Source organism: Oncorhynchus masou, chromosome 29 (genome assembly GCF_036934945.1).
Source record: "Oncorhynchus masou masou isolate Uvic2021 chromosome 29, UVic_Omas_1.1, whole genome shotgun sequence".
Classification (NCBI taxonomy): Eukaryota; Metazoa; Chordata; class Actinopteri; order Salmoniformes; family Salmonidae; genus Oncorhynchus; species Oncorhynchus masou.
This window is the reverse complement of record NC_088240.1, coordinates 98149382-98171835: the sequence shown is the minus strand read 5'-3', so window position 1 is coordinate 98171835 and position 22454 is coordinate 98149382. Positions and strand designations below refer to the sequence as shown.

The window sequence follows — 22454 nt, the reverse complement described above, 5'->3', positions numbered from 1 at the left end:
GTCTAAGTTCACTTCTCTCCTCCGCCTTCCTTCTGCTCTCCTCCCCCTTTCTCCCTCTTCCCCTGGTCTCTCTCCTCCCTCACTCCTTCCCCTGGTCTCTCACCTCCCTCACTCCTTCCCCTGGTCTCTCTCCTCTCCATGCCCCTCTCTTTCACATCTCTCCTCCCTCACGCCTTCCCCTGGTCTCTCTCCTCTCCCTGCCCCTCTCTTCCACATCTCTCCTCCCTCACTAATTCCCTAGGCCACTCTCCCTTCCTTCCTCCCCCCTCCCCATTGTTTAGGTCAGTGCTCTCTACTCCCAGCTGGCAGTGGAGTATGAGTAATATTTATATATATGTGTGTGTGTGATGGTATGTGTGTGAGGTCTGTGTGTTACATACCTTCATCCCAGCTGCAGCTGCGGGACCACTGGGGTCGACAGCCTGGATGTGGCAGGGCTTACTGCCCCGCACCACGAAGCCCCAGCCCACCGCATCCCCCACGATCTGAGGAGGCAGGCAGGTCAACATGTATTTAAACAAGAGCATTAAAGCAGAGAGCTAGAAACAACAGGGTTGGTGTGACTAAAAAGGCTGGCACCGTGTTACAGGACAACGTGCTACAGGGGGCCTGACAACGTGCTACAGGGGGCCATGGCACCGTGCTACAGGGGGCCTGGCACCGTGCTACAGGGGGCCTGGCACCGTGCTACAGGGGGCCTGGCACCGTGCTACAGGGGGCCTGGCACCGTGCTACAGGGGGCCTGGCACCGTGCTACAGGGGGCCTGGCACCGTGCTACAGGGGGCCTGACAACGTGCTACAGGGGGCCTGGCACCGTGCTACAGGGGGTATGGCACCGTGTTACAGGACACCGTGCTACAGGGGGCCTGACACCACGCTACAGGGGGCCTGGCACCGTGCTACAGGGGGTATGGCACCGTGTTACAGGACACCGTGCTACAGGGGGCCTGACAACGCGCTACAGGGGGCCTGACACCGCGCTACCGGGGGCCTGACACCGCGCTACCGGGGGCCTGACACCGCGCTACCGGGGGCCTGACAAAGCGCCTACCGGGGGCCTGACAAAGCGCCTACCGGGGGCCTGACACCGCGCCTACCGGGGGCCTGACACCGCGCCTACCGGGGGCCTGACACCGCGCTACCGGGGGCCTGACACCGCGCTACCGGGGGCCTGACACCGCGTTATTGGGGGCCTGACATGAGATGCAACAGTGTTGTAGGATGATTTTGATGTTTCATCATTCTCTAAAATGTATCTGTCAGGAACTGTAATGTTTGTTATGCAGAAGTAACATGAAGTGTTGTTTTTAACTGTGTGTGTGTGTGTGTGTGTGTGTGTGTGTGTGTGTGTGTGTGTGTGTGTGTGTGTGTGTGTGTGTATTTACTATCCTCGTGGATACTGGAATTCACCAAAAGTAGGGGACATTTCCTACACGAGGACAGAGGCTATTTTAGGGTGAGGGTGTGTGTGTGGTGTGTTTGCGCGTGCTGTAACAGCCCTTATCAGATCTCCCTCATGAGGCTTCTAAGAACCTACTCAGACAAGCATTCCATTTCAGAACACAAGAGGGTCATCTCAGGCAGAGCCCAGAGCCAATCCGGTCAGTCTGTTAGGAGTGATGATGTGTCCCACCCAGTCTAATATGAACTGGTATCAGTAGTGTATTCAGCCCGATTCCCTGGTGAATATCAGACCCGGTAAGGAGGAGAATCGCCTGTGGATCAGACCATGCAGGCCAGAGTGTGTGTCTACTGTGTGTGGGATGTGGCCATGCCATCTTCTTGGGGACAGAAGCTGTGTGTGTCAGTCTGCTGGCCTGGGGACAGAAGCTGTGTGTCAGTCTGCTGGCCAGGGGACAGAAGCTGTGTGTCAGTCTGCTGGCCAGGGGACAGAAGCTGTGGGTATCAGTCTGCTAGCCTGGGGACAGAAGCTGTGTGTGTCAGTCTGCTGGCCTGGGGACAGAAGCTGTGTGTGTCAGTCTGCTGGCCTGGGGACAGAAGCTGTGTGGGTCAGTCTGCTGGCCTGGGGACAGAAGCTGTGTGTGTCAGTCTGCTGGCCTGGGGACAGAAGCTGTGTGTGTCAGTCTGCTGGCCTGGGGACAGAAGCTGTGTGTGTCAGTCTGCTGGCCTGGGGACAGAAGCTGTGTGTCTCAGTCTGCTGGCCTGGGGACAGAAGCTGTGTGTGTCAGTCTGCTGGCCTGGGGACAGAAGCTGTGTGTGTCAGTCTGCTGGCCTGGGGACAGAAGCTGTGTGTGTCAGTCTGCTGGCCTGGGGACAGAAGCTGTGTGTGTCAGTCTGCTGGCCTGGGGACAGAAGCTGTGTGTATCAGTCTGCTGGCCTGGGGACAGAAGCTGTGTGTATCAGTCTGCTGGCCTGGGGACAGAAGCTGTGTGTGTCAGTCTGCTGGCCTGGGGACAGAAGCTGTGTGTGTCAGTCTGCTGGCCTGGGGACAGAAGCTGTGTGTGTCAGTCTGCTGGCCTGGGGACAGAAGCTGTGTGTGTCAGTCTGCTGGCCTGGGGACAGAAGCTGTGTGTGTCAGTCTGCTGGCCTGGGGACAGAAGCTGTGTGTGTCAGTCTGCTAGCCTGGGGACAGAAGCTGTGTGTGTCAGTCTGCTGGCCTGGGGACAGAAGCTGTGTGTATCAGTCTGCTGGCCTGGGGACAGAAGCTGTGTGTGTCAGTCTGCTGGCCTGGGGACAGAAGCTGTGTGTGTCAGTCTGCTGGCCTGGGGACAGAAGCTGTGTGTGTCAGTCTGCTGGCCTGGGGACAGAAGCTGTGTGTGTCAGTCTGCTGGCCTGGGGACAGAAGCTGTGTGTGTCAGTCTGCTGGCCTGGGGACAGAAGCTGTTCGGGAACCTGCTGGTGTCAGACTTGATGCACCGGTACCACTTGCCGTGCGGAAGCAGAGAGAACAGTCTATGGATCGGGCATGTCATTACATTCATTACACACCCCCTCCCCCCCGTGTCTGTGTGTGTGTGTGTGTGTGTGTGTGTGTGTGTGTGTGTCGTACTGTGAATGTCTTCTTTATGTAAGGGCCTCCTGGGGTCTGCAGCTCCTCAGGACTCACTTGTCTCTTCAACACTGCAAAGCAAACACACAGTAAGTACTGACACACACACACACACACACAGTAAGTACTGACACACACACAGTAACTACTGACACACACACACACAGTAAGTACTGACACACACACACACAGTAAGTACTGACACACACACACACAGTAAGTACTGACACACACACACACACAGTAAGTACTGACACACACACACACACAGTAAGTACTGACACACACGCACACACACAGTAAGTACTGACACACACGCACACACACAGTAAGCACTGACACACACGCACACACACAGTAAGCACTGACACACACGCACACACACAGTAAGCACTGACACACACGCACACACACAGTAAGCACTGACACACACACACCCGCTGCAGAACATTCCTCCTGCAGCAGTAACTATAGTCTCATCGTGTTGTCAGGGGTGCAGGAGGAATAACTATAGTCTCATCGTGTTGTCCTGTGTGTAGGAGGAATAACTATAGTCTCATCGTGTTGTCCTGTGTGCAGGAGGAATAACTATAGTCTCATCGTGTTGTCCTGTGTGTAGGAGGAATAACTATAGTCTCATCATGTTGTCCTGTGTGCAGGAGGAATAACTATAGTCTCATCGTGTTGTCCTGTGTGCAGGAGGAATAACTATAGTCTCATCGTGTTGTCCTGTGTGTAGGAGGAATAACTATAGTCTCATCGTGTTGTCCTGTGTGCAGGAGGAATAACTATAGTCTCATCGTGTTGTCCTGTGTGCAGGAGGAATAACTATAGTCTCATCGTGTTGTCCTGTGTGCAGGAGGAATAACTATAGTCTCATCGTGTTGTCCTGTGTGTAGGAGGAATAACTATAGTCTCATCATGTTGTCCTGTGTGCAGCAGTAACTATAGTCTCATCGTGTTGTCCTGTGTGTAGGAGGAATAACTATAGTCTCATCGTGTTGTCCTGTGTGTAGGAGGAATAACTATAGTCTCATCGTGTTGTCCTGTGTGTAGGAGGAATAACTATAGTCTCATCATGTTGTCCTGTGTGCAGCAGTAACTATAGTCTCATCATGTTGTCCTGTGTGTAGGAGGAATAACTATAGTCTCATCGTGTTGTCCTGTGTGTAGGAGGAATAACTATAGTCTCATCGTGTTGTCCTGTGTGCAGGAGGAATAACTATAGTCTCATCATGTTGTCCTGTGTGCAGGAGGAATAACTATAGTCTCATCATGTTGTCCTGTGTGCAGCAGTAACTATAGTCTCATCGTGTTGTCCTGTGTGTAGGAGGAATAACTATAGTCTCATCATGTTGTCCTGTGTGCAGCAGTAACTATAGTCTCATCGTGTTGTCCTGTGTGCAGGAGGAATAACTATAGTCTCATCATGTTGTCCTGTGTGCAGCAGTAACTATAGTCTCATCATGTTGTCCTGTGTGTAGGAGGAATAACTATAGTCTCATCGTGTTGTCCTGTGTGTAGGAGGAATAACTATAGTCTCATCGTGTTGTCCTGTGTGCAGGAGGAATAACTATAGTCTCATCATGTTGTCCTGTGTGCAGGAGGAATAACTATAGTCTCATCATGTTGTCCTGTGTGCAGCAGTAACTATAGTCTCATCGTGTTGTCCTGTGTGTAGGAGGAATAACTATAGTCTCATCGTGTTGTCCTGTGTGTAGGAGGAATAACTATAGTCTCATCGTGTTGTCCTGTGTGTAGGAGGAATAACTATAGTCTCATCATGTTGTCCTGTGTGCAGCAGTAACTATAGTCTCATCGTGTTGTCCTGTGTGCAGGAGGAATAACTATAGTCTCATCGTGTTGTCCTGTGTGTAGGAGGAATAACTATAGTCTCATCGTGTTGTCCTGTGTGTAGGAGGAATAACTATAGTCTCATCGTGTTGTCCTGTGTGTAGGAGGAATAACTATAGTCTCATCATGTTGTCCTGTGTGCAGCAGTAACTATAGTCTCATCGTGTTGTCCTGTGTGCAGGAGGAATAACTATAGTCTCATCGTGTTGTCCTGTGTGCAGGAGGAATAACTATAGTCTCATCGTGTTGTCCTGTGTGTAGGAGGAATAACTATAGTCTCATCATGTTGTCCTGTGTGTAGGAGGAATAACTATAGTCTCATCGTGTTGTCCTGTGTGTAGGAGGAATAACTATAGTCTCATCATGTTGTCCTGTGTGTAGGAGGAATAACTATAGTCTCATCGTGTTGTCCTGTGTGTAGGAGGAATAACTATAGTCTCATCGTGTTGTCCTGTGTGTAGGAGGAATAACTATAGTCTCATCGTGTTGTCCTGTGTGTAGGAGGAGGACAACATGGCTACTGGTGTTTAATGGAAAAGAGGAAAGCATGCAGTCACATGACCGTGCCTCGAGGGAAACAATTTCCCTGTTTCCTATAGCTGGTTTTAAGACAGAGTGTGTGTGTGTGTGTGTGTGTGTGTGTGTGTGTGTGTGCTCATAGTGGCGTAACCATCAACTCAGACAGGAGGAGAAACATCCACAGAACAATGGATCTGCACTAACACATATTTAAACTGAAGGAAATCTTGTTGAGGATAGGAATACAGGTAGCTACTGTATAGTACTGTTGAGGATATGAATACAGGTAGCTACTGTATAGTACTGTTGAGGATATGAATACAGGTAGCTACTGTATAGTACTGTTGAGGATATGAATACAGGTAGCTACTGTATAGTACTGTTGAGGATATGAATACAGGTAGCTACTGTATAGTACTGTTGAGGATATGAACACAGGTAGCTACTGTATAGTACTGTTGAGGATATGAATACAGGTAGCTACTGTATAGTACTGTTGAGGATATGAATACAGGTAGCTACTGTATACTCAGTATAGTACTGTTGAGGACATGAATACAGGTAGCTACTGTATAGTACTGTTGAGGATAGGAACACAGGTAGCTACTGTATAGTACTGTTGAGGATATGAATACAGGTAGCTACTGTATAGTACTGTTGAGGATATGAATACAGGTAGCTACTGTATAGTACTGTTGAGGATATGAATACAGGTAGCTACTGTATAGTACTGTTGAGGATATGAACACAGGTAGCTACTGTATAGTACTGTTGAGGATATGAATACAGGTAGCTACTGTATAGTACTGTTGAGGATATGAATACAGGTAGCTACTGTATACTCAGTATAGTACTGTTGAGGACATGAATACAGGTAGCTACTGTATAGTACTGTTGAGGATAGGAACACAGGTAGCTACTGTATAGTACTGTTGAGGATATGAACACAGGTAGCTACTGTATAGTACTGTTGAGGATATGAATACAGGTAGCTACTGTATACTCAGTATAGTACTGTTGAGGACATGAATACAGGTAGCTACTGTATACTCTGTATAGTACTGTTGAGGATATGAATACAGGTAGCTACTGTATAGTACTGTTGAGGATAGGAACACAGGTAGCTACTTTATAGTACTGTTGAGGACATGAATACAGGTAGCTACTGCATAGTACTGTTGAGGATATGAATACAGGTAGCTACTGTATACTCAGTATAGTACTGTTGAGGATAGGAACACAGGTAGCTACTGTATAGTACTGTTGAGGATAGGAATACAGGTAGATACTGTATAGTACTGTTGAGGATATGAATACAGGTAGCTACTGTATAGTACTGTTGAGGATATGAATACAGGTAGCTACTGTATACTCAGTATAGTACTGTTGAGGACAGGAACACAGGTAGATACTGTATAGTACTGTTGAGGATATGAATACAGGTAGATACTGTATACTCAGTATAGTACTGTTGAGGATAGGAATACAGGTAGCTACTGTATAGTACTGTTGAGGATATGAATACAGGTAGATACTGTATACTCAGTATAGTACTGTTGAGGATATGAATACAGGTAGCTACTGTATAGTACTGTTGAGGATAGGAATACAGGTAGCTACTGTATAGTACTGTTGAGGATAGGAACACAGGTAGATACTGTATACTCAGTATAGTACTGTTGAGGATAGGAACACAGGTAGCTACTGTATAGTACTGTTGAGGATAGGAATACAGGTAGCTACTGTATAGTACTGTTGAGGATATGAATACAGGTAGATACTGTATACTCAGTATAATACTGTTGAGGACAGGAATACAGGTAGCTACTGTATAGTACTGTTGAGGATATGAATACAGGTAGCTACTGTATACTCTGTATAATACTGTTGAGGACAGGAATACAGGTAGCTACTGTATAGTACTGCTGAGGATATGAATACAGGTAGCTACTGTATAGTACTGCTGAGGATATGAATACAGGTAGCTACTGTATACTCTGTATAATACTGTTGAGGACAGGAATACAGGTAGCTACTGTATAGTACTGTTGAGGATATGAATACAGGTAGCTACTGTATAGTACTGCTGAGGATATGAATACAGGTAGCTACTGTATAGTACTGTTGAGGATATGAATACAGGTAGCTACTGTATACTCTGTATAATACTGTTGAGGACAGGAATACAGGTAGCTACTGTATAGTACTGTTGAGGATATGAATACAGGTAGCTACTGTATACTCTGTATAATACTGTTGAGGACAGGAATACAGGTAGCTACTGTATAGTACTGTTGAGGATATGAATACAGGTAGCTACTGTATAGTACTGCTGAGGATATGAATACAGGTAGCTACTGTATAGTACTGTTGAGGATATGAATACAGGTAGCTACTGTATACTCTGTATAATACTGTTGAGGACAGGAATACAGGTAGCTACTGTATAGTACTGTTGAGGATATGAATACAGGTAGCTACTGTATAGTACTGTTGAGGATATGAATACAGGTAGCTACTGTATAGTACTGCTGAGGATATGAATACAGGTAGCTACTGTATAGTACTGCTGAGGATATGAATACAGGTAGCTACTGTATAGTACTGTTGAGGACATGAATACAGGTAGCTACTGTATAGTACTGTTGAGGACATGAATACAGGTAGCTACTGTATACTCTGTATAATACTGTTGAGGATAGGAATACAGGTAGCTACTGTATAGTACTGTTGAGGACATGAATACAGGTAGCTACTGTATACTCTGTATAGTACTGTTGAGGATATGAATACAGGTAGCTACTGTATAGTACTGTTGAGGATAGGAACACAGGTAGCTACTGTATACTCTGTATAATACTGTTGAGGATAGGAATACAGGTAGCTACTGTATAGTACTGTTGAGGACATGAATACAGGTAGCTACTGTATAGTACTGTTGAGGACATGAATACAGGTAGCTACTGTAAACTCAGTATAGTACTGTTGAGGATAGGAATACAGGTAGCTACTGTATAGTACTGTTGAGGACATGAATACAGGTAGCTACTGTATACTCTGTATAGTACTGTTGAGGATAGGAATACAGGTAGCTACTGTATAGTACTGTTGAGGATATGAATACAGGTAGCTACTGTATAGTACTGTTGAGGACATGAATACAGGTAGCTACTGTATACTCAGTATAGTACTGTTGAGGATAGGAATACAGGTAGCTACTGTATAGTACTGTTGAGGATATGAATACAGGTAGCTACTGTATAGTACTGTTGAGGACATGAATACAGGTAGCTACTGTATAGTACTGTTGAGGACATGAATACAGGTAGCTACTGTATACTCTGTATAGTACTGTTGATGACATGAATACAGGTAGCTACTGTATAGTACTGTTGAGGACATGAACACAGGTAGATACTGTATAGTACTGTTGAGGATATGAATACAGGTAGCTACTGTATACTCAGTATAGTACTGTTGAGGATAGGAATACAGGTAGCTACTGTATAGTACTGTTGAGGACATGAACACAGGTAGATACTGTATAGTACTGTTGAGGATATGAATACAGGTAGCTACTGTATACTCTGTATAGTACTGTTGAGGACATGAACACAGGTAGCTACTGTATAGTACTGTTGAGGATATGAATACAGGTAGCTACTGTATAGTACTGTTGAGGACATGAATACAGGTAGCTACTGTATACTCTGTATAGTACTGTTGAGGACATGAACACAGGTAGCTACTGTATAGTACTGTTGAGGACATGAATACAGGTAGCTACTGTATAGTACTGCTGAGGATATGAATACAGGTAGCTACTGTATAGTACTGTTGAGGACATGAATACAGGTAGCTACTGTATAGTACTGTTGAGGACATGAATACAGGTAGCTACTGTATAGTACTGTTGAGGACATGAATACAGGTAGCTACTGTATACTCTGTATAGTACTGTTGAGGACAGGAATACAGGTAGCTACTGTATAGTACTGTTGAGGACATGAATACAGGTAGCTACTGTATAGTACTGTTGAGGATAGGAACACAGGTAGCTACTGTATACTCTGTATAATACTGTTGATGCGGATAATACAGGTAGCTACTGTATAGTACTGTTGAGGACATGAATACAGGTAGCTACTGTAAACTCAGTATAGTACTGTTGAGGACAGGAATACAGGTAGCTACTGTATAGTACTGTTGAGGACATGAATACAGGTAGCTACTGTATAGTACTGTTGAGGACATGAATACAGGTAGCTACTGTATAGTACTGTTGAGGACATGAATACAGGTAGCTACTGTATAGTACTGTTGAGGACATGAATACAGGTAGCTACTGTATAGTACTGTTGAGGACATGAATACAGGTAGCTACTGTATAGTACTGTTGAGGATATGAATACAGGTAGCTACTGTATAGTACTGTTGAGGATATGAACACAGGTAGCTACTGTATAGTACTGTTGAGGATATGAATACAGGTAGCTACTGTATAGTACTGTTGAGGATATGAATACAGGTAGCTACTGTATAGTACTGTTGAGGACATGAATACAGGTAGATACTGTATAGTACTGTTGAGGATATGAATACAGGTAGCTACTGTATACTCTGTATAGTACTGTTGAGGACATGAACACAGGTAGCTACTGTATAGTACTGTTGAGGATAGGAATACATGTAGCTACTGTATAGTACTGTTGAGGATATGAATACAGGTAGCTACTGTATACTCTGTATAATACTGTTGAGGATAGGAATACAGGTAGCTACTGTATAGTACTGTTGAGGACATGAATACAGGTAGCTACTGTAAACTCAGTATAGTACTGTTGAGGATAGGAATACAGGTAGCTACTGTATAGTACTGTTGAGGACATGAATACAGGTAGCTACTGTATAGTACTGTTGAGGACATGAATACAGGTAGCTACTGTATAGTACTGTTGAGGACATGAATACAGGTAGATACTGTATAGTACTGTTGAGGATATGAATACAGGTAGCTACTGTATACTCTGTATAGTACTGTTGAGGACATGAACACAGGTAGCTACTGTATAGTACTGTTGAGGATGGAATACATGTAGCTACTGTATAGTACTGTTGAGGATATGAATACAGGTAGCTACTGTATAGTACTGTTGATGACATGAATACAGGTAGCTACTGTATAGTACTGTTGAGGATAGGAATACATGTAGCTACTGTATAGTACTGTTGATGACATGAATACAGGTAGCTACTGTATAGTACTGTTGAGGACAGGAACACAGGTAGCTACTTTATAGTACTGTTGAGGATAGGAATACATGTAGCTACTGTATAGTACTGTTGATGACATGAATACAGGTAGCTACTGTATACTCAGTATAGTACTGTTGAGGACATGAACACAGGTAGCTACTGTATAGTACTGTTGAGGATAGGAATACATGTAGCTACTGTATAGTACTGTTGATGACATGAATACAGGTAGCTACTGTATAGTACTGTTGAGGACAGGAACACAGGTAGCTACTTTATAGTACTGTTGAGGATAGGAACACAGGTAGCTACTGTATACTCAGTATAGTACTGTTGATGACATGAATACAGGTAGCTACTGTATAGTACTGTTGAGGACATGAATACAGGTAGCTACTGTATAGTACTGTTGAGGATAGTAATACAGGTAGCTACTGTAAACTCAGTATAGTACTGTTGAGGATATGAATACAGGTAGCTACTGTATAGTACTGTTGAGGATAGGAACACAGGTAGCTACTGTATAGTACTGTTGAGGATATGAATACAGGTAGCTACTGTATACTCAGTATAGTACTGTTGAGGATATGAATACAGGTAGCTACTGTATAGTACTGTTGAGGACATGAACACAGGTAGCTACTGTATAGTACTGTTGAGGATAGGAATACATGTAGCTACTGTATAGTACTGTTGAGGATATGAATACAGGTAGCTACTGTATAGTACTGCTGAGGATATGAATACAGGTAGCTACTGTATAGTACTGCTGAGGATATGAATACAGGTAGCTACTGTATAGTACTGTTGAGGACATGAATACAGGTAGCTACTGTATAGTACTGTTGAGGACAGGAATACAGGTAGCTACTGTATAGTACTGTTGAGGACATGAATACAGGTAGCTACTGTAAACTCAGTATAGTACTGTTGAGGATAGGAATACAGGTAGCTACTGTATAGTACTGTTGAGGATATGAATACAGGTAGCTACTGTATACTCAGTATAATACTGTTGAGGATAGGAATACAGGTAGCTACTGTATACTCTGTATAGTACTGTTGAGGACAGGAACACAGGTAGCTACTGTATAGTACTGTTGAGGATAGGAACACAGGTAGCTACTGTATAGTACTGTTGAGGATAGGAACACAGGTAGCTACTGTATAGTACTGTTGAGGATATGAATACAGGTAGCTACTGTATACTCAGTATAGTACTGTTGAGGATATGAACACAGGTAGCTACTGTATAGTACTGTTGAGGATATGAATACAGGTAGCTACTGTATAGTACTGTTGATGACATGAATACAGGTAGCTACTGTATAGTACTGTTGAGGATAGGAACACAGGTAGCTACTGTATAGTACTGTTGAGGACAGGAACACAGGTAGCTACTTTATAGTACTGTTGAGGATATGAATACAGGTAGCTACTGTATAGTACTGTTGAGGATAGGAACACAGGTAGCTACTGTATAGTACTGTTGAGGATAGGAACACAGGTAGCTACTGTATACTCAGTATAGTACTGTTGAGGACATGAACACAGGTAGCTACTGTATAGTACTGTTGAGGATAGGAATACATGTAGCTACTGTATAGTACTGTTGATGACATGAATACAGGTAGCTACTGTATAGTACTGTTGAGGATAGGAACACAGGTAGCTACTGTATAGTACTGTTGAGGACAGGAACACAGGTAGCTACTTTATAGTACTGTTGAGGATATGAATACAGGTAGCTACTGTATAGTACTGTTGAGGATAGGAACACAGGTAGCTACTGTATAGTACTGTTGAGGACAGGAACACAGGTAGCTACTTTATAGTACTGTTGAGGATATGAATACAGGTAGCTACTGTATAGTACTGTTGAGGATATGAATACAGGTAGCTACTGTATAGTACTGCTGAGGATATGAATACAGGTAGCTACTGTATAGTACTGTTGAGGATATGAATACAGGTAGCTACTGTATAGTCAGTATAGTACTGTTGAGGACATGAAGATGCAGGGCATTTGGAAAGTATTCAGACCCCTTCACCCTTTTCCTGATTTTGTTAAGTTACAGCCTTAATTTAAATGCCCCCCCCCCCCATCAATCTTTCTACACACAATACCCCATAATGACTATGTCAAAAATAGGTTTTTAGAAATGTTTGCAAATGTGAAATTTACATTTTTTATTTGTAATACATTTCCATAAGTAATCAGACATCTTAAAATCAGTACTTTGTTGAAGCACCTTTGGCAGCGATTACAGCCTCGAGTCTTCTTGGGTATGACGCTACAAGCTTGGCACACCTGTATTTGGTTTCTCCCATTTTTCTCTGCAGATCCTCTCAATCTCTGTCAGGTTGGATGGGGAGCGTTGCTGCACAACTATTTGTCTCTCCAGAGATGTTCGATCGGGTCCTAGTCCGGGCTCTGGCTGGGCCACTCAAGGACATTCAGAGACCTGTCCCGAATCCACCCCTGCGTTGTCTTGGCTGTGTGCTTAGGGTCGTTGTCCTGTTGGAAGGTGAACTCAGTCGGAGCTCTTGAGCAGGTTTGCATCAAGGATCTCTCTGTACTTTGCTCCGTTCACCCTGATCCTGTCTAGTATCCCAGTCCCTGCCGCTGAAAAACATCCCCACAGCATGATGCTGCCACCACCATGATTCGCGGTAGGGATGGTTCCAGGTCTCCTCTAGATGTGATAATTGGCATTCAGACCAAGGAGTTCAATCTTGGTTTCATCAGATTAACCAGATCTCTGTTTGGCCAGACCAGATGAACTGCAAGCGGGCTGTCTTGTGCTTCCGTTTGGCCACTCTACCGTAAAAGGCCTGATTGGTGGAGAGCTGCAGAGGTGGTTCTCCCATCTCCACAGAGGAACTCTGGAGCTCTGTCAGAGTGACCATCGGGTTCTTGGTCACCTCCTGACCAAGGCCCTTCTCCCCTATTGCTCAGTTTGGCTGGGCGGCCAGCTCAAGGAAGAGTCTTGGTGGTTCCAAACTTCTCCCATTACATTTACATTTAAGTCATTTAGCAGACGCTCTTATCCAGAGCGACTTACAAATTAAAGAATGATGGAGGCCACTGTGTTCTTGGGGATCTTCAATGCTGCAGAAATGTTTTGGTACCTTTCCCCAGATCTGTGCCTCGACACAATCCTGTCTCGGAGCTCTACGGACAATTCCTTTGACCTCATTGCTTGGTTTTTGCTCTGACATGCACTGTCCACTGTAGGACCTTTATATAGACAGGTGTGTGCCTTTCTAAATCATGTCCAATCAATTGAATTTAACACTGGTGGACTCCAATCATGTTGTAGAAACAAAGATAATCAATGGAAACAGGATGCAACTGAGTCTCATAGCAAAGGTCTGCAAACTTATGTAAATAAGGTATTTCTGTTATTTATAATACATTTGTAAAAATGTCATTATTGTATGTAGATTGATGAGGAACAAAAAGTGTGTAATCCGTTTTTAGAACAAGGCTGTAACGTAACACAATGTGGAAAAGGTTAAGGGGTCTGAATACTTCCAGAATGCACTGTAGCTACTCTACACTCACTATAGATGAACTCTTAACCTTTATAAACAGACGTCCGTCCTTCAAACCAGTTCTCTCGCCCACCCACAATTCCTTGTTTTGGTGGTAGCAGCACTGAGTCGGTATGAAAGGGTTCCTCTCTTCCTAGAGAGTGACTCACTAACGTTGACCTCGGGTAACCTCTGGACACTGCAGTGACCTAGATTCTCTTCCACCCCACAGCTGGAGTACAGGAAGAGTAGAGCCGTGTTCAGGGAGGGGCCGCAGCCATAGAAATACAATTACAAGAACGGCCACCCTACTCAAGTCAATGAGGCCGTGATGAGTGATCTGGGCTCACTAATGGAATCTACAGGCTTAAGCCTCTCACAACTCTCACCAATCAGATGTTACGCGATCCCTCTGGCCCAAACAGACGGCCGTGATCCCTCTGGCCCAAACAGACGGCCGTGATCCCTCTGGCCCAAACAGACGGCCGTGATCCCTCTGGCCCAAACAGACGGCCGTGATCCCTCTGGCCCAAACAGACGGCCGTGATCCCTCTGGCCCAAACAGACGGCCGTGATCCCTCTGGCCCAAACAGACGGCCGTGATCCCTCTGGCCCAAACAGACGGCCGTGATCCCTCTGGCCCAAACAGACGGCCGTGATCCCTCTGGTCCAAACAGACGGCCGTCCCTCAACACTCATTTACATGACATTTTGAGTCATTAAGCAGACACTATTCTCCAGATCGACTTACAGTTTGTGCATTCATCTTAAGATAGCTCGATGAGACAACCACATCTCACAGTAAGTACATTCCCCCAAAAAAAAAAATAAGGTAGTATTGTCAAGTGTTGTCGATCACACTAATCAATACATTTCCTCAACGTGTATTTAAATCACCAGGGCTCATCTATAGCTATAGAGGAGGAATAGCAGTTAATGTCAAACTTCTTGGGGCAGGAAGCTGGGAACAGCTGCCTGCATGGTTCACCCTCAACTCCCAGTGTTTCAGACTTACTGAGAAAAACACTTCCCATCTTTTCCCAAGAATCTGATTCAAAGACTTCCTGTGTATTCCAGAACAATTGTACACAGCCTCTCTCTGGCCTTCCAGCCCCTCTCCTCCATACTGCTGCTGACTGTTTACAACTCCTTTAAAAATGGACAACACACACACACACACAGAGAGACAGAGACAGAGACAGACAGAGACCGAGAGAGAACACAGGCCTAAACCTTTTTCTCTGAATTGTGAAAAGTTAGTAATTCACCAAAAAGGCTGAGGAGGAGTTGTGGGGATCAGAGTTAAACTAAATCACATCTGCTTTAGTTTATCTAATAATTTTAGTAAGCTTTAAGTAGCTAGTCTAAATATGCATGCCAACTTCCATGTGCCAGTGTGAGTTGGTTGTGAAAGAGTAATCTATCAGATATGATAAAAACGTCCGTGTTGTGAATGAACAGTGTGTGAATAATCAGTGTGTTGTTCTGGGTCAGAGGCTGTGTCCCGGTGGAGGGCAGTGTCATGACGTTGGCCTGGGGGTGTAGGGCAGTGTCATGACGTTGGCCTGGGGGTGTAGGGCAGTGTCATGACTTTGGCCTGGGGGTGTAGGGCAGTGTCATGACGTTGGCCTGGGGGTGTAGGGCAGTGTCATGACGTTGGCCTGGGGGTGTAGGGCAGTGTCATGACTTTGGCCTGGGGGTGTAGGGCAGTGTCATGACGTTGGCCTGGGGGTGTAGGGCAGTGTCATGACGTTGGCCTGGGGTGTAGGGCAGTGTCATGACGTTGGCCTGGGGGTGGAGGGCAGTGTCATGACGTTGGCCTGGGGGTGTAGGGCAGTGTCATGACGTTGGCCTGGGGTGTAGGGCAGTGTCATGACGTTGGCCTGGGGCTGTAGGGCAGTGTCATGACGTTGGCCTGGGGGTGGAGGGCAGTGTCATGGCGTTGGCCTGGGGTGTAGGGCAGCGTCATGACGTTGGCCTGGGGGTGTAGGGCAGCGTCATGACGTTGGTCTGGGGGTGGAGGGCGGTGTCATGACGTTGGCCTGGGGTGTAGGGCAGTGTCATGACGTTGGCCTGGGGGTGGAGGGCAGTGTCATGACGTTGGCCTGGGGGTGTAGGGCAGTGTCATGACGTTGGCCTGGGGGTGTAGGGCAGTGTCATGACGTTGGCCTGGGGGTGTAGGGCAGTGTCATGACGTTGGCCTGGGGGTGTAGGGCAGTGTCATGACGTTGGCCTGGGGGTGGAGGGCAGTGTCATGACGTTGGCCTGGGGGTGGAGGGCAGTGTCATGACGTTGGCCTGGGGTGGAGGGCAGTGTCATGACGTTGGCCTGGGGGTGGAGGGCAGTGTCATGACGTTGGCCTGGGGGTGGAGGGCAGTGTCATGACGTTGGCCTGGGGGTGGAGGGCAGTGTCATGACGTTGGCCTGGGGGTGTAGGGCAGTGTCATGACGTTGGCCTGGGGGTGGAGGGCAGTGTCATGACGTTGGCCTGGGGTGGAGGGCAGTGTCATGACGTTGGCCTGGGGGTGGAGGGCAGTGTCATGACGTTGGCCTGGGGTGGAGGGCAGTGTCATGACGTTGGCCTGGGGGTGGAGGGCAGTGTCATGACGTTGGCCTGGGGGTGTAGGGCAGTGTCATGACGTTGGCCTGGGGTGGAGGGCAGTGTCATGACGTTGGCCTGGGGGTGGAGGGCAGTGTCATGACGTTGGCCTGGGGGTGGAGGGCAGTGTCATGACGTTGGCCTGGGGTGGAGGGCAGTGTCATGACGTTGGCCTGGGGGTGGAGGGCAGTGTCATGACGTTGGCCTGGGGTGGAGGGCAGTGTCATGACGTTGGCCTGGGGGTGGAGGGCAGTGTCATGACGTTGGCCTGGGGGTGGAGGGCAGTGTCATGACGTTGGCCTGGGGGCGGAGGGCAGTGTCATGACGTTGGCCTGGGGGCGTAGGGCAGTGTCATGACGTTGGCCTGGGGGCGTAGGGCAGTGTCATGACGTTGGCCTGGGGGCGTAGGGCAGTGTCATGACGTTGGCCTGGGGGCGTAGGGCAGTGTCATGACGTTGGCCTGGGGGTGTAGGGCAGTGTCATGACGTTGGCCTGGGGTGTAGGGCAGTGTCATGAAGTTGGCCTGGGGGTGTAGGGCAGTGACATGACGTTGGCCTGGGGGTGGAGGGCAGTGTCATGACGTTGGCCTGGAGGGCAGTGTCATGACGTTGGCCTGGGGGTGTAGGGCAGTGTCATGACGTTGGCCTGGGGGTGGAGGGCAGTGTCATGACGTTGGCCTGGGGTGGAGGGCAGTGTCATGACGTTGGCCTGGGGGCAGTGTCATGACGTTGGCCTGGGGGTGTAGGGCAGTGACATGACGTTGGCCTGGGGGTGTAGGGCAGTGACATGACGTTGGCCTGGGGGTGTAGGGCGGTGTCATGACGTTGGCCTGGGGGTGTAGGGGCGGTGTCATGACGTTGGCCTGTGTCCCGGTGTAGGGCGGTGTCATGACGTTGGCCTGGGGGTGTAGGGCAGTGACATGACGTTGGCCTGGGGGTGTAGGGCAGTGTCATGACGTTGGCCTGGAGGGCAGTGTCATGACGTTGGCCTGGGGGTGTAGGGCAGTGTCATGACGTTGGCCTGGGGTGGAGGGCAGTGTCATGACGTTGGCCTGGGGGTGGAGGGCAGTGTCATGACGTTGGCCTGGGGGTGGAGGGCAGTGTCATGACGTTGGCCTGGGGGGCAGTGTCATGACGTAGGCCTGGGGGTGTAGGGCAGTGACATGACGTTGGCCTGGGGGTGTAGGGCAGTGACATGACGTTGGCCTGGGGGTGTAGGGCAGTGACATGACGTTGGCCTGGGGGTGTAGGGCGGTGTCATGACGTTGGCCTGGGGGCGGAGGGCAGTGTCATGACGTTGGCCTGGGGGCGTAGGGCAGTGTCATGACGTTGGCCTGGGGGCGTAGGGCAGTGTCATGACGTTGGCCTGGGGGCGTAGGGCAGTGTCATGACGTTGGCCTGGGGGCGTAGGGCAGTGTCATGACGTTGGCCTGGGGGTGTAGGGCAGTGTCATGACGTTGGCCTGGGGGTGTAGGGCAGTGTCATGAAGTTGGCCTGGGGGTGTAGGGCAGTGACATGACGTTGGCCTGGGGGTGGAGGGCAGTGTCATGACGTTGGCCTGGAGGGCAGTGTCATGACGTTGGCCTGGGGGTGTAGGGCAGTGTCATGACGTTGGCCTGGGGGTGGAGGGCAGTGTCATGACGTTGGCCTGGGGGTGGAGGGCAGTGTCATGACGTTGGCCTGGGGGCAGTGTCATGACGTTGGCCTGGGGGTGTAGGGCAGTGACATGACGTTGGCCTGGGGGTGTAGGGCAGTGACATGACGTTGGCCTGGGGGTGTAGGGCGGTGTCATGACGTTGGCCTGGGGGTGTAGGGCGGTGTCATGACGTTGGCCTGTGTCCCGGTGTAGGGCGGTGTCATGACGTTGGCCTGGGGTGTAGGGCAGTGACATGACGTTGGCCTGGGGGTGTAGGGCAGTGTCATGACGTTGGCCTGGAGGGCAGTGTCATGACGTTGGCCTGGGGGTGTAGGGCAGTGTCATGACGTTGGCCTGGGGTGGAGGGCAGTGTCATGACGTTGGCCTGGGGGTGGAGGGCAGTGTCATGACGTTGGCCTGGGGGTGGAGGGCAGTGTCATGACGTTGGCCTGGGGGCAGTGTCATGACGTAGGCCTGGGGGTGTAGGGCAGTGACATGACGTTGGCCTGGGGGTGTAGGGCAGTGACATGACGTTGGCCTGGGGGTGTAGGGCAGTGACATGACGTTGGCCTGGGGGTGTAGGGCGGTGTCATGACGTTGGCCTGGGGGTGTAGGGCGGTGTCATGACGTTGGCCTGTGTCCCGGTGTAGGGCGGTGTCATGACGTTGGCCTGGGGGTGTAGGGCAGTGACATGACGTTGGCCTGGGGGTGTAGGGCAGTGTCATGACGTTGGCCTGGGGGTGTAGGGCAGTGTCATGACGTTGGCCTGGGGGTGTAGGGCGGTGTCATGACGTTGGCCTGTGTCCCGGTGTAGGGCGGTGTCATGACGTTGGCCTGTGTCCCGGTGTAGGGCAGTGTCATGACGTTGGCCTGGGGTGTAGGGCAGTGTCATGACGTTGGCCTGGGGGTGTAGGGCAGTGTCATGACGTTGGCCTGGGGGTGTAGGGCAGTGTCATGACGTTGGCCTGGGGGTGGAGGGCAGTGTCATGACGTTGGCCTGGGGGTGGAGGGCAGTGTCATGACGTTGGCCTGGGGGTGGAGGGCAGTGTCATGACGTTGGCCTGGGGGTGGAGGGCAGTGTCATGACGTTGGCCTGGGGGTGGAGGGCAGTGTCATGACGTTGGCCTGGGGGTGGAGGGCAGTGTCATGACGTTGGCCTGGGGGTGGAGGGCAGTGTCATGACGTTGGCCTGGGGGTGGAGGGCAGTGTCATGACGTTGGCCTGGGGGTGGAGGGCAGTGTCATGACGTTGGCCTGGGGGTGGAGGGCAGTGTCATGACGTTGGCCTGGGGGTGTAGGGCAGTGTCATGACGTTGGCCTGGGGGTGGAGGGCAGTGTCATGACGTTGGCCTGGGGGTGGAGGGCAGTGTCATGACGTTGGCCTGGGGGTGGAGGGCAGTGTCATGACGTTGGCCTGGGGGTGGAGGGCAGTGTCATGACGTTGGCCTGGGGTGGAGGGCAGTGTCATGACGTTGGCCTGGGGGTGGAGGGCAGTGTCATGACGTTGGCCTGGGGGTGGAGGGCAGTGTCATGACGTTGGCCTGGGGGTGGAGGGCAGTGTCATGACGTTGGCCTGGGGGCGGAGGGCAGTGTCATGACGTTGGCCTGGGGGCGTAGGGCAGTGTCATGACGTTGGCCTGGGGGCGTAGGGCAGTGTCATGACGTTGGCCTGGGGGCGTAGGGCAGTGTCATGACGTTGGCCTGGGGGCGTAGGGCAGTGTCATGACGTTGGCCTGGGGGTGTAGGGCAGTGTCATGACGTTGGCCTGGGGGTGTAGGGCAGTGTCATGAAGTTGGCCTGGGGTGTAGGGCAGTGACATGACGTTGGCCTGGGGGTGTAGGGCAGTGTCATGACGTTGGCCTGGAGGGCAGTGTCATGACGTTGGCCTGGGGGTGTAGGGCAGTGTCATGACGTTGGCCTGGGGGTGGAGGGCAGTGTCATGACGTTGGCCTGGGGGTGGAGGGCAGTGTCATGACGTTGGCCTGGGGGGCAGTGTCATGACGTTGGCCTGGGGGTGTAGGGCAGTGACATGACGTTGGCCTGGGGGTGTAGGGCAGTGACATGACTTTGGCCTGGGGGTGTAGGGCAGTGTCATGACGTTGGCCTGGGGGTGTAGGGCAGTGTCATGACGTTGGCCTGGGGGCGTAGGGCAGTGTCATGACGTTGGCCTGGGGGCGTAGGGCAGTGTCATGACGTTGGCCTGGGGGTGGAGGGCAGTGTCATGACGTTGGCCTTGAGGGCAGTGTCATGACGTTGGCCTGGGGTGTAGGGCAGTGTCATGACGTTGGCCTGGGGGTGGAGGGCAGTGTCATGACGTTGGCCTGGGGGTGGAGGGCAGTGTCATGACGTTGGCCTGGGGGGCAGTGTCATGACGTTGGCCTGGGGGTGTAGGGCAGTGACATGACGTTGGCCTGGGGGTGTAGGGCAGTGACATGACGTTGGCCTGGGGGTGTAGGGCGGTGTCATGACGTTGGCCTGGGGGTGTAGGGCGGTGTCATGACGTTGGCCTGTGTCCCGGTGTAGGGCGGTGTCATGACGTTGGCCTGGGGGTGTAGGGCAGTGACATGACGTTGGCCTGGGGGTGTAGGGCAGTGTCATGACGTTGGCCTGGAGGGCAGTGTCATGACGTTGGCCTGGGGGTGTAGGGCAGTGTCATGACGTTGGCCTGGGGGTGGAGGGCAGTGTCATGACGTTGGCCTGGGGGTGGAGGGCAGTGTCATGACGTTGGCCTGGGGGCAGTGTCATGACGTTGGCCTGGGGGTGTTGGGCAGTGACATGACGTTGGCCTGGGGGTGTAGGGCAGTGACATGACGTTGGCCTGGGGGTGTAGGGCAGTGACATGACGTTGGCCTGGGGGTGTAGGGCGGTGTCATGACGTTGGCCTGGGGTGTAGGGCGGTGTCATGACGTTGGCCTGGGGGTGTAGGGCGGTGTCATGACGTTGGCCTGTGTCCCGGTGTAGGGCGGTGTCATGGCGTTGGCCTGGGGGTGTAGGGCAGTGACATGACGTTGGCCTGGGGGTGTAGGGCAGTGTCATGACGTTGGCCTGGGGGTGTAGGGCAGTGTCATGACGTTGGCCTGGGGTGTAGGGCGGTGTCATGACGTTGGCCTGTGTCCCGGTGTAGGGCGGTGTCATGACGTTGGCCTGGGGGTGTAGGGCAGTGACATGACGTTGGCCTGGGGGTGTAGGGCAGTGTCATGACGTTGGCCTGGGGGTGTAGGGCAGTGTCATGACGTTGGCCTGGGGGTGTAGGGGCGGTGTCATGACGTTGGCCTGTGTCCCGGTGTAGGGCGGTGTCATGACGTTGGCCTGTGTCCCGGTGTAGGGCAGTGTCATGACGTTGGCCTGGGGGTGTAGGGCAGTGTCATGACGTTGGCCTGGGGGTGTAGGGCAGTGTCATGACGTTGGCCTGGGGGTGTAGGGCAGTGTCATGACGTTGGCCTGGGGGTGGAGGGCAGTGTCATGACATTGGCCTGGGGGTGGAGGGCAGTGTCATGACGTTGGCCTGGGGGTGGAGGGCAGTGTCATGACGTTGGCCTGGGGGTGTAGGGCAGTGTCATGACGTTGGCCTGGGGGTGGAGGGCAGTGTCATGACGTTGGCCTGGGGGTGGAGGGCAGTGTCATGACGTTGGCCTGGGGTGGAGGGCAGTGTCATGACGTTGGCCTGGGGGTGTAGGGCAGTGTCATGACGTTGGCCTGGGGGTGGAGGGCAGTGTCATGACGTTGGCCTGGGGGTGGAGGGCAGTGTCATGACGTTGGCCTGGGGGTGGAGGGCAGTGTCATGACGTTGGCCTGGGGGTGGAGGGCAGTGTCATGACGTTGGCCTGGGGGCGGAGGGCAGTGTCATGACGTTGGCCTGGGGGCGTAGGGCAGTGTCATGACGTTGGCCTGGGGGCGTAGGGCAGTGTCATGACGTTGGCCTGGGGGTGTAGGGCAGTGACATGACGTTGGCCTGGGGGTGTAGGGCAGTGTCATGACGTTGGCCTGGGGGTGTAGGGCAGTGTCATGACGTTGGCCTGGGGGCGTAGGGCAGTGTCATGACGT

The 22454-nt window shown here is 50.5% G+C and overlaps 1 protein-coding gene across 1 annotated transcript in view; it reads right to left on the bottom strand.

The window, feature by feature from the left end:
- Positions 1 to 22454, bottom strand: part of deptor (DEP domain containing MTOR-interacting protein) — an 86130-nt gene that overhangs the window by 12070 nt on the left and 51606 nt on the right. The window contains 2 exon segments of the mRNA XM_064946937.1: positions 381 to 485; positions 3012 to 3082. Of these exon segments, the coding sequence (XP_064803009.1) occupies positions 381 to 485; positions 3012 to 3082 (176 nt within the window).